The sequence below is a fragment of the Hydra vulgaris genome, chromosome 01 (genome assembly GCF_038396675.1).
Source record: "Hydra vulgaris chromosome 01, alternate assembly HydraT2T_AEP".
NCBI lineage: Eukaryota > Metazoa > Cnidaria > Hydrozoa > Anthoathecata > Hydridae > Hydra > Hydra vulgaris.
In genome coordinates, this window is record NC_088920.1 from 31955167 (window position 1) to 31969095 (window position 13929).

Sequence of the window (13929 nt, forward strand, 5' to 3'; positions counted from 1 at the left end):
ATACATATTATTTAAATATATAATATTGAACTGAATCTAAATGTTATTTTATACTTTGTGTGTTTTTAATTATATTTTTAAAGAGTTTGTAATATATAATTACAAGATTATATATAGCTCTATATATATTGTAATTATATTAAATATAATTTCAATATATAGAGAGTTATATATAGTTACAAAAAAGTTTTAGAGTAAAATGTACATCCTAAGACGTTTTTTTTATAGTTTGATTGAATTGGACTGATTTTATAAGCTTTTTTTCTATCAATTCCTCTTGTTTTAGATATGGGGAAATATGTAAGAAAAACAAAAAGGCAGTGTTGGAGTGAAAGGTCTATGTCATCAGCTATTGAGGCTGTAAGAAAGAAAGAAATGGGATTAAAAAAAGCATGCAAGCATTTCAATGTACCACGGAGTACTTTGCAAAGAAGGTGTAGACTTAATTTGAACTTTGTACAAGCCTCGTTGAAATCACTTGGATCAGTAAAATGTGTGTTTTCTATTGAAATGGAAAATGAGCTGGTGACTCATATCAAGCAAATGGAAGCTATACTTTTTGGTTTAACACCTCAAGTTTTGCGTAAAGTTGCCTACCAGTTTGCTAAACTTAACAATCTTCGTAAAAGGTTCAGTTCAAAAAGTGAACAAGCTGGTGCTAATTGGTTTCATGGATTTTTGACTCGACACCCTCAATTATCTGTGAGAACAGCAGAGCCAACTTATGCAGCAAGAGCACAGGGCTTTAATCAAGCCAGTTTCGGAAAGTTTTTTGATTTATTGCAAGCATTGCAGGAAAAGCATCACTTTTTTCTAGATCGTGTTTATAATGTTGATGAAACAGGCATTACTACTGTTCCAAATAAGCCATCAAAAGTGGTTGCTATTAGTGGAAAGAAACAGGTTGGATGCCTAACTTCTGCTGAGCATGGGCAGTTGGTTACAGTGGAAATCTAGATGAGTGCTTCAGGCAATTTTGTGCCGCCTCTTTTTATTTTTCCAAGAGTTCACATGAAATCTGAACTAATGGATGCTGCACCGCTCAGTTCAATTGCTGTTTGTCACCCATCAGGTTGGATGCAAAGTGATATATTTGTTACTTGGTTCATGCACTTTGTAAAGCATGCTAACCCAACAGAGCATGAACCTGTTTTGCTAATATTAGATGAGCATAAAACTCATACTTCAAATCTAAAAGTAATTAATCTAGCTAGTCAAAATAACGTTATTTTATTGTGTCTTCCACCACATTGTAGCCATAGACTTCAACCTTTAGATGTAGCTTTTATGAAGCATTTAATGACTTATTATGCACAAGAGGTTGAAAATTGGCTGAGAAATCATCCTGGACGAGTTGTAACAACTTATCAAATGGCCGAACTGTTTAAAAAAAGCTATTTGCGAGCAGCATCTGCTATCACTGCTGTTAATGGTTTCGTTAAGACTGGCATTTTCCCGATAAATCGAAATGTTTTTACAGACAATGATTTTGCCTTAGCACTTTAAACTGATATTTCTCTGCAGTTGCTCAATAAAAAAATAACGTTAGAAGATGTTTCTGGTAAAACATTAATCTCGCCACAGCAGATTCTAGACATTGCTCAAAATGAGGATCTGCTCATTGAGCTTTAGGCCTCAAAAGTTGTAATGCCAGTTGTTAATCAAGTTCTGACACAAAGTCTCAACTTTTCAGAGCCAGTTGTTCCACCAACAGTATCAAATAAAAACCAATATTTTCCCATGACAAAAGTTTCTCCTATTCCAAAGATTATTACTGCTCGAAAAAAAAAATCCTCAGCACAAGGGTTTACTGTTGTTTTGACAAGCAGTCCATACAAATATGATTTGGAAGAAAAGCAAAATATAAAGACAATAAAAATGTTATTAAAAGAAAACCGAAAATTATTAACAGAAATCAAAAGAGCAAAAGAAAAAAAAAATATTACGAAAGCCAAAAAAAGACCACACTTCATCAAAGAAACTGATAAAAATAAAAAACCCAATAAAAAAAGCAGTTATGTGTTATGTGCTGAAGAATTGAACAATAAAGATAACTAATCTTTACGACTATAAGTAATAAATAAAACTGAGGTTTTATTTTTTTAAATATATTTAAAAAGACCACTTTTAAATTTTGTTGAGCTAAATATTGTATTTATGTTTATTGCAATTATAAAAAGCACTTATGTTTATTATGTTTTTTGATATTTTTTAAAATTAAACATATTATCTTTTAATTTGCACAAGAATAGTTCAAGAGTTGTCACTTCAATTTAGGACAGAGATTAGTTTGCACAAGATTAGTTCGAGAGTTGTCACTTCATTGTACATTCTGCCTCAGTTGAGTTTACTCAGAGTCTCAAATTTTAATGTGAACAATGAACAGAAGGGTGAAACGGGCCCCTAGCATCTCTTTGTTCAACGGTTATTTCCTAATGAAAGGCATAGCCACACCTTTATTTTTTTGATGTTAAATTGTGAAGCATAGATTGAATTTCCTGAAAAATACTTTGTTTGTAATTTTCGGTTGGTTATAGATAGCTGATTCTATCATTTTTTGTAAAGGAGCCCGTTTTAGGTTACTCTCCCCTATTTCAAATTTTACAGATATACCTAAGCCGGTTCAGCTATTTGTTTACAACTTTCGCAAATAAATAGTAAAGCTTGAAAATATATTTGATTTCAAAACATCATTAGTGTAGTTTTTATGTACTGGAACTGTTTTAAAACGAATGTCTATTAATAATTTTGTTTTATATTGATCAATGTTTATTTGGAAATGTTAAATTTTAATAAAGGTACTAATTTATTCGAAATGAAAATGTAGGTTTATTTAATAGAGAATTTCCAACAAGTAAAACTGTCAAAAATTATGTTGTTGATTCTTTGAAATAATTATAACGTTTTTATGATTATAAAAGTTTCATATGATACTTCAAAAGGAAAAACACTAGTTTACATATCAATAAAATACAGGGGCAGACTGGGGCCTTGACGAGGGCAGGAAAAAATTTAAATAAGAAAGCCATAATTCAAACAATAGGGCTCGTCGGGAGGAGCAATCATTGTCAATTATTGTGCAGGACAAGGCAAGAGCCGGGAATTTCCCGTTTCCCCGGACTGCTTAGCCCGCCTATAATAAAAAAATAATATTTTAATGAACGTTCGGAAATTCAAACCAATAGCTTGGTATCATAAACTTAATAAATTTATAAAACAATAAAAAAAATTGTCGCAAATAATTTAACTTTTTAGTTCAACTCCTAATGTTTAACATGTTTTTATGAGTTTATAAAAAATGATGTTAATCAAAGTAAAGTAAATTCAGAAATTCAGTTCAAATAAAGGAAATATTGTTTTCTGCATGCTATTTTTGTAATTATAACTTTTTTAATAGAACCATTGCCATCATATATTACTGATGTACAATACTTTGCAAATGTTTATTTCATACATCACTAATGTGTTCCATCTATCACTATATATCGCTAATGTACAGTAGCACATTATTTTGATGTAAATGCATTTACACTGTAAGCTAACGGATACAAAATCAAAGTTTTTAAAATGATAACATCGTGTAGAGATAGAGTAATTACAAAATAAAATGCTGGAGGATGGTTTTAAAAAAACTTATAAACAGCATATAAATATTAATTTAATTTTCGTTACAATTTTAAAACAATGTCGCCAATTTCTTTAAACACTAAATCTCAATTAAGTTTCAGTCAAGTAAATAATAAACTGCTATAGATTTTTTAATTTTTTGATTCATTAGTTTCTCAAGTAAGAAAATAAGCTCCATACGATGTAACTAGACAAGAATTCAGTACGATAGAAATGTTTCTATTCATTTTATGATAGTGCATACCTTAAATAAAGTGGTCTTTATTTAAGGTATGCACTTTATAAAAGGTATGGTCTTTATAAAAGTTATGATATGACAGGCTGTGTGCTGTCATATCATAACTTTTACTTCGTATTTTTTTACGTCAAACAAAAATTTAATTTTTGGGGTTTGGGAAAGTTGACAATAAACAGCTACGATCTTAAATAAATTTAAATAAACTTTTACATCATAAGATCCTTTAAATTTTTACATTAAAAGATTCTTTGATTATTGCTTTCATTAGTTATTTTAAAACCTGTATGTTCTATACCTTTCATAATAAAGTATATAGAGACAAGAGTTAAATGGACCGATAATACAGTTTTTAAAGTAGGGATTGGACAGAATATGTGACGGCTCCTTGATTAAAAAAAATCTCCTTCATAGCTTATACAATAAAAAAAGGCTCTGGAAAAAAAAGTGAGGGTATGGGCCTTTGTAGTGACCGACTTCAAAACTTCAGAATTTCTTCAGAAGCGTAAACGTTACTTTATATATTTGGCAGTGGTTTGGTTTTTTTTGTTGTCAGAAGCGTAAACGGAAATTTGGTAATTTGGCTTAGCACACAGCGATAACCATCTAGGTCCTATTGTACAAATTTTCGATCAATCTGGAAATGCATTATATTCAGTCTGGAAATGAAATTAAATTATATTGATTATATTCAGTGATATATAGTGAATAATATATAGCGAAAATAAAGATTCAGTGATTATTTTCGGCAAATTAGATTCATTGCACGCAAGTGATTTATCTAGTAAATTATGTACATCATCGCATGAGTGAGCTGTTCGGAGGACATAGTAACTTGATTGATGCAAGCCGTAAACACCATAACAAAAGGAAATAACCATTAAAAAAAAAATTAAAAAAAAAAATTTCTAATATTTTCAATAGCGGTATTCCAAAATTTTTTCAAAATATTCCCATTGGTTCTCAAGATACTGAAGTTTGACTAAATTTTTAGAAATATTGACCAAATGGCGTCGAACGCATTTTTTTTACTTAAAAAAAAAGGTAAACACTATAAAATGAGTATTTAACTTAATTATTGTTATTGGCTCAGACCAAAAATTGCTAAAATTTGTAAATAAAATTATTTTTCTTGTTTAAATACGATATTTAAAAAAAAGCAAAAAATGATTTTTTTGTTATTTTTGATTTTCGTTTTTAATCAAAGTCATGATTATCACATTATATTTTTAATTATTGTTATATTATAAATCTTCATACAGTTAAGTATCTAAGAATACAAATATAATCATAAAAAATTATGAAGTAAGTCTTTTTTTTTCCATATTTTGCCGTACGTATAATATTTACAAGTTTCGTGAATCAAAATATGTAATGGAAATTATAATTAAAATAGTAAATTATAATTAAAATAGGCAGGACTTCAAGAAGATTGTACTGATCTTATCACGAAGCACATACAAAGTGATTATTATATATTATGTTCAATATAATTTTGTATAAAGTACAACTATACTTTAACATTCTTTAAATTAGAATAAACTAAAGTTAAAATAAATAAAAAATCAACAAAAACAAGATGCGGCATAATAACTAAAATTATAAGGAAAAATCTAACTCAAAAACGGATTTCTAGACAATTAGCGCAATCTGTGTGACCTCGAAATACTGTAAGCCCTGGGTTTACAGTAAAAATTTATTTTTTATAAGGGGTTTTGATTTTTCATCTACTCTATTTATAAAAAATATCAGAGGGGTATTTTAATACTTTAAAAAAAAACCCACTAATATTTAAAATATATCAAATAAAATTTGATTAAGAGCTGTCTTGTAAGAAGAACTGCCCTGTAAGAATCAAGCAGAGCTTAACAGAAATTAATTTCAGATTTGAAAATTAAAGAAATCATTTTTGCATTATTATTTTCTTTTATTATTTTATATTAGCTATTTGAGACTTAATAAACAAAAAAACATATATGGTAGACATAAAGCTTGTCTAAATAGCATCCTTCAAAGTACTCAAAAAGTGATTTTTTTTTTTTTCTTATAATATTCATTTTTATCCAAAGACTTTAGTAGTCTATAATTTTTTGTAATTATAAATCTTATTTTGGTAATATACCTTAAAATATAAAATTAATTACATTAATTTCGCAAAATAGATACATCTTCGCCCTCATTTTGACAGAACAACCTAATTTATAAATAGTCTTTTATTATATTTTATTGTTTTAGGGTATTTTATATTTTAAGATAATTGAACAAATAATTAATAATTCAAAAGCAATAGTTAGACTACCAAAGTCTTTTTTTTGATGAAAAGTAAGATTGAAAAAAATCATTTTTTGCGTACGTGTGAATCATGATATTTAGACAAGCCATATTGGTTCTGCTGTTCTAATTTAAAATTTGAAAATGTGTTTAACACTACTGGGTAAGTATTCTTACGTCACTATTTCAAACTCTTGAAGTATTTTTTGAAAATATTTCTGATTTGACTTTCTAGTATGAATAGCAAAAGCATAATAAATAAATAACAATATAGAAGAGTTACTATTGAGCTCTGATTCTAACAGAAGGCAGCTTTTTATAAAAATTAAAATTATCTATGTTAAACCTATGTTGTTGTTTTAAAATATTTAAATAATATATAAATTTTTTATTTTATAAAAAAAACCCCATATTTATTTTTTATAAATATGATAAATGAAAAGTCAATGCCAATTTTTGAAAATCAAATTTTATTGTAAACCTAGAGCTTTAGCCATATTTTTATAAGATTAAAACTTAGTCATCAACGAAAAAAATTAAAACATTTCATTTCCAAGAAATTTAAATAAAGTAAAAAAATTGCCCCATAGCCATGCCATGAGGAACTTCGAAAGTTTATGTTGATATTGTTATTTCTTCTGTTTGATATTATATGCACTGCTTTTTGCTCAATAAATTATCTCTAAACAAAAGCAAGTTAATGTTTTTTACTACCTACAGAGAGAGTTTTTTTGCTATTATTTTAATGTAATAACTTATGATTTTAAAAGCCTTAAAAAACAAGTCAAAACACTTAATATTAGGAGTTAATTACTATAATAAACTTATTTTCAACTATATTGCTGGTTATTTTTCATTATTTAAAAAGTGTTATCTAGGCAGCTCATGATCAGATGTTTCTCACTATTAGGATTATTGGTTCTTTTATTTTGTGCAAACAAGTGATTTTGTAACAACCTGACCAATACAAAGGTTTTATGGATAAAATACGTTTCCAAACAAGATTTCTTCAACATTTCAGTTTCTTATATGTTAAAATTGTGTCCTTATGTCCTCTACTCTAACGATATTATTTATATATTTTCACACTAATGTCATTTAATGAAAGTAATTATCGAATAACGGATGTGTAAAACGTAGGTTTATATATTAAAAAGTGAATTAAACTAGGTAGGAATGTTTATATAAAATTTCAATATAGTGAGTAAAACTCATGAATAATTCAAAGTAACTTGAAGTTGCCCCTTGAACCTCTTTTTATTAAAAAAAAGCGATGATTAGCTATTCTTCTAATGGCTGAAGGTAGCGATATAACTACTGCACCACGATGCTTTGATAAGTGTAATGGAGGAGTCGGGGGGGAGGGGAGAGGATAACATTGGGTTGCCCCATCCACTTATAAAATTGCTCCGACCCCGATGAAATAGGATATTACCTAACTTTTTATTGCAATTTTTTTTAATTATTGAAAACTGTTAAATACAAAAAGAGATGGGTTTTATATAAAAAAAACCTTTTTATTTTTCAAATAAAAAATCTAATGGCGGAAAATATGTGAACTTTGACTGTTAAAATACCATTTTCGAAACATGATTCCTAACTAAAATAAAAACAAAAAATTGTATTAGTGTATCACACTCCGGATTTGACCGATATGATTTGCATGAATTAAAAAAACTGCATAAAGAGTTTATGCAGTTTTTACAATATCACCATTTTACACAATAAATTTTGACATAAATTAGCACTTTAACTAGATTTCTGCAGATATTAAATACTTCATGTAAAACCTATAGGTTGTCCAGAGTAAGAAACACCACAAGTCAGTGATTTAAGGTGTTTCAATACAACGCATGGTGTAAGGCTTATTTTATTTTTTTTTGTGGCTGCAAGCAACCACTAATAAGTTGGGAGTTAATAGAAAAAAAGAAAGGAGTTATAGACCAAGGAAACGGTTGACAGAAGACTTAAAATGTTGAAGGTTGTATAAGTTAGGAAAAAATGAAAGTGGGAGTTAGTTCCAAAGGGTTAACGTGCGCGGAACAAACTAGACGAATAAAAGTTTTAAACGAGTCAAGCGAAAATGAATTTTAGCTAATGAAATTAGGGATGATAGCTCCTTTGAGTAGCAACCATGATAGTATTTGTAGAAAAGAGAAAGAGATGCAACATGACAACAGTATTCCATACAGGGGCGAAATTTTTTTTACAATTTATCTACTCGTGGAAGATGGTAGCATCAAGACATGTAAAACAATTGATAGTTTGACTATAGTCTACAATTAGGCGCTTTTTTGATCTTTCGTTTCTTTTTACAACAACTTATGATCTCCATGGTGATGTTGAAGGTTCGATAATTACTTCTTTGTTAAGGTGTTGTACTACAGAGCTAATAAACGCTCTGTCTTCAGCACTCTAGAGGCAAGATTTTGAGGATATAGGTTTACATTCAGGTGTGAGGTTTTCAAACAGGTTCAGAGGCTCTACATTTAATGTAGCAAGTCCAACTACAAGAGGTGCTCTCACTCCACCAAAATTAAGCGTTACAGTTATATGCTGGTATTGGAAATCAATACCAAGAATAATATCAGCACACTAATTTTCCATAATGTTAAGTCTTACATTAGGATAAGTCATAAATTTTTATGTAAGCTAAACAAATTCCAACAATAGGAGTTGACAAAGAAGTTGATGTCATTTGATCTAAGCTGTGAATTGGTAATACTTTGAGAAAGAGTTGGTTAATTAGTTTAAGGTAAATAAAACTTTCAGAGCTTCCACTATCAATAAGAGCTTTGATTGAATGTTTAGTGATTGTGATATTTAAATTAAACTTTTGAAGATTTGGATTTATACAACTAGCAGTAGTTACTAATGTTGGTTTTAAGATAGATGCAGCTGTTGAGGTGGTGTTATTTTGCTTTGAATGACATACTTTAGAGAAATGTCCTTTTTTTCCACACTTGTTAAAGATAGCATCTTTAGCTGGACATCTATAGCTAGGATGCACAGAGTTTCCACAAAAGAAGCAAGTTTTGTTTTGGAAGAGTTTTTACTATTAGGAATGGCAGCAGATGCTGTGAGAACTTCTGTATTCTCATTAGAAACAAATGCTATAAAAGTAAGCTTTTTGTAAACTGAGCATAGAAAATCTTCAGAATGCTTTTGAGCAGATTCGTAAGTTCTAACTTTGTCAAACATAACCTCTAATTTCATGTCTCTATTTTTGAGAAGTTGTTGTTGGATTTCATTAGAAGCTATACCACTGATAAAGGAGTCACGTATAGTTTCTTCTTGGTACTGTAATGCAGTAACTGTTTTAAAACAAAAAGAAAAAATATTAATATAACAACAGAAATAATAATGTTCAATTTCATCACATAGCTATTTATCTTGAAATAACATTATTATTCAAATCTTAAAAATTTTAAACATATGGCAAACCAATGATTACTTAGCTTTTGTTTGAATTTATTTATTTTATCAAAATAACTTGATCGTCGAATTGCCCAAGTGTATTGTACAAATAGAGTGCTTGATGTTCTTAAACAACAGAGCAGTAATAAATTATTAAAAACACATATCTAATTTTGACTATAGCAGAAAGTTAGATAAGTGTTTATACTAATATATATATATATATATATATATATATATATATATATATATATATATATATATATATATATATATATATATATATATATATATATATATATATATATATATATATATATATATATATATATATATATATATGTATATATATATATATATATATATATATATAATCATATACTGAAACTTTTTAGTCTCTGTGTAATAAGTATAAAATAATATAATTTAAAAGTTCACGTCCAGGAGATAATCCACTGGTATTTAGTGTGATACCCCTCCAACCGAATAAAGAAACATCAAAGAATGAATGATAATTTTTTACTGGAAAAAACTGGCCAGTTTTTGGTCCAGGCTATCATTCAAACGCAGCTAAACATTTCACGATTGGTGTAGAAAAATCTGTCAATTTGTCTTATCACTCTCTGATTAAATAAAAAGTTTAAAACAAAATGATAAACGAAATTTGTGTGAAATTAGCAAACTGAGATCTGACTTGAATGCAGCAAATGATAAATTAAAATCTTCTAGATTTAGCAATGTTTGAGTTTAGATAGTAAAAAATGGGAGTGAAAATATAAAAAGTCAGGTGAACAATTACCTGTTGAAAATGTAACAATGAACGAGTTAAACGAGAGAGAAACGCAAGAAAAATATTATTGTTTATGGAGTACCTGAGTCAAAAAAAGAAGAATTTCTAGAAAAAAAAACAGAAAATAAACTTGCAATTAAAGGTATTTTGTAGTTCATTATTAAAGTTGAAGTAAAGCCAGTATATAAGAAGATTGCATTCTAAAGATTCAACAAAACCTGGTGCTATTCTTGTTAAACTAAAAAAATTTGAGAAATAGCGAAGTTCATAAATTAGTATATATGTAAGTCCAGATTTAACTGAAGCAGAAAAACGATTGCGTAATCAACTTAGACAAAAGATTGAATTAAGATAAAGAAACAGAATAAATTCAGAATTGAATTCTAACTCTCCGTTTCGATATGGAATCCGTCAAAATCAAATCCAAAAAAAACATAAAATTTAATTAAAGAGATCTATAAAAACATAGCAAATAATATTTTTCGGAAATGCATATACCTAAATGCAACATCTTTGGAAATAAGTTTTTTTATTGATAACAACCATAAGTTTGCTGAACTTATGGTTGTTATCAATAAAAAATTGTTCATATCTAATTGGAGTTGCCGAGACTCGGTTCAAAAGTGTCTCAATAGTCAATATTCAGGGGTATAACATTTATAGAAGATATGGATGTAATGGTCGAAGAGGAGGTGGTGTATGTCTTTATGTAAAAATTTCGATTGATTCATTTGAGCTCAACATTATTTAGTTTAGTAAGAGCAAAATGGAACAAGTCTGGGTTGTATTTTTCATTGGTAAAAATAAATATCTTGTTGGTTGCCTCTATAGACCACGTAATTCTATTAATATGGCTGCTTTAATTTTGTTTTTAAAGAAGCTAGTAATTATGTTGATAAAAAGGGTATAAAGATGTTTTAATTATGAGAGATTTTAATTTTCCTTCAATAAATTGGTTTAACAGAAATGTATCTTCTATTAATAACAAATCAGGGATTAAACATATCTTCAGTAACACATTAAATGACACTTTTCTATATTTGCATATAAATACTCCAACTTTCCAAGTCTTAAATGAAATAGCAGTTAATATACTGGATTTGATTTTTGCGACTGAATCTGGAAATGTATGTGCAATAGATACACTGTTTATTACCAAATATTATTATTAAATATTACCAAATGTCCTTGTGTGGTGCTTGGTAACACCACTCAAGGGCATTTGGTAATATTTTTTAATTACTTTCTTAGAAATAAAATGAAACTGCTTATAGTGACTGCACCTGTGAACTGTGATAAACTTTTTTACAAAAAAAGCGAGTCATAAAAAAATTTCTCAATTTATTTCAAGTGTTGACTGGGGACAACTGCATAAAAAATATGCCAGTTCAGGATATGTATATTGAATTAAATAAATACTCCAACATTGCAAGCAGTTTATTTATTCCCACTATTGATGCTCCACAAATTAGAGGTATGAAAACTTCTTGGATAAATAAAGAACTTAAATCCCTGATTAGGAAAAAGAAAAATTTGAGATATAGAAACTGTGCTCAAAAATGGAAAGATGCTAATTTGAGTAAAGGCTATAAAATACTATGTCGAATTGTAGAGTCTGAAGTATTCACGAATGAATGATAAACAATACTTAGTTAAAAAAGCAAAGCAAAACCCCAAATTGCTATTTAAATGTGTTAATAATCAGGTAGTGGAAAAAGATTCAATAAAAGCTTTACGAAAAGATGGAGGTGTAAAATTTTTATTTATAAACCAAGTTGAAATTGCTGATATTTAAATAAGTGTTTTCAAGATGTATTCGTTATTGAACCAGATGGTGCTCTTCCTATATTTTAGTCAAGAATTAGCAATTATGCCACAAATTTTTCTGATACGTCTCCTGACTAAATCAGTTATAATGATGTTTTAAAGAGGCTTCAGAGTCTTAAAGAAAATAAAGCCATCAGACCTGATAAACTCCATTCTGCCTTGCTAAAGAATGCTTCAGAGGCGTTAGCACTTTCTTTAAAATTAACATTTAAAGAATTATTAGTTTCAAGTCAATTTTCAAATCAATTAATATCTGCAAAAACAACTCCTCTTTTTAAAAAAGGTGACTAGGCAGTTGCAGCTAATTATAGACCCGTTTCCCTCACTTCAGTTGTATGCAAAATACTAGAAGATACTATTCTTAACAAAATTGAAACTTATTTTTACAAAAATAATTTGCTAACAGAGCATCAACACGAATTGATAAAGAGTAAATTATGCATACCAAATTTATTAGAAATAACTTATTTTATATCATTAAACATCAAAAAATCATACTCCAGTTAATATTGTTCTACTAGATTTTGCAAAGGTATTGAAGTTGTAACAGCAAAGTCGGTTAATTGCTTTAAAAGAGGTCTTGAATGCTGGCTGATTAACAATAAAGCATAACTGCTGTCATAGTGTGATCGACATGACACTCATTAGATTTGTTCAGTACAGCATTAACTATTAATAATATTATATATATATATATATATATATATATATATATATATATATATATATATATATATATATATATATATATATATATATATATATATATATATACATATATATATATATATATATATATATATATATATATATATATATATATTTATATATATATATATATATATATATATATATATATATACATATATATATATATATATTTATATATATATATATATATATATATATATATATATATAAATATATATTATATATATATATATATATATATATATATATATATATATATATATATATATATATATATATATATATATATATATATATATATATATATATATATATATATATATATATATATATATAAAGGTATATATATTTCCACGTACCTATATATATATATATATATATATATATAGGTACGTGGAAATCGCGATTTACGGAACCAATTTTTATGCTAAAATTTTGGTTCTCGTTTTTAACTCTTTTTTAGGCAGCGTGAGACAGACATAGTTTTGTGGAGTTTCTTGTTAGAAACATATATACTCATAGATACTTTTTGGAAAGAAGAAAAGCTAATCTTGATTTTTTAAAGACTTTTATGCATGGTTACTAAACATTTTATGGGATATTTTGCTCCTGATTGTTAGGTAGATATTTTCTCATGAATTTGTGCTCGAAGAAAAGTAGAGTCCGCTTTTTTTAATATTAAAATAGTTTATTTCATGCATTTTCTATGCACTTGCCAAATTTCAACGAAAAGCAATTAAAAGCAATTAGTTTAATTAGTGTTAGGGGAGATGGGGGCGCATTGATCGCCGGGGCAGTATGATCTTTTGGCTTTTACTCGTTCATTTTTGCTTTACTAGAAGTGAGGTTGCAATTTAATTAACCATTATGCTTCCCTAATTGATTATTCGTAATATTTTTTCATAAGGTTATCAGCGTCAAAAAAAATAAAGAAAATATTGTTTTTCGTCATAAAAAGTGATTATTTTAAATCGTACTATAATTCAAATATATTTTTATTTAGATGTCTGTATGGGTTAACAACAATTTTATTTTAAATTTGTAAGTGTTA

The 13929-nt window shown here is 27.7% G+C and overlaps 1 protein-coding gene across 1 annotated transcript; it reads left to right on the plus strand.

Moving 5' to 3' along the window:
• Nucleotides 1–957: 957 nt before the first annotated feature.
• On the plus strand, nucleotides 958–1506 carry LOC136074334 (uncharacterized). Its single transcript, XM_065786640.1, has one exon. It carries the CDS (start codon nucleotides 958–960, stop codon nucleotides 1504–1506), a length of 549 nt encoding a protein of 182 aa, XP_065642712.1.
• The last annotated feature ends 12423 nt before the right edge of the window (nucleotides 1507–13929 follow it).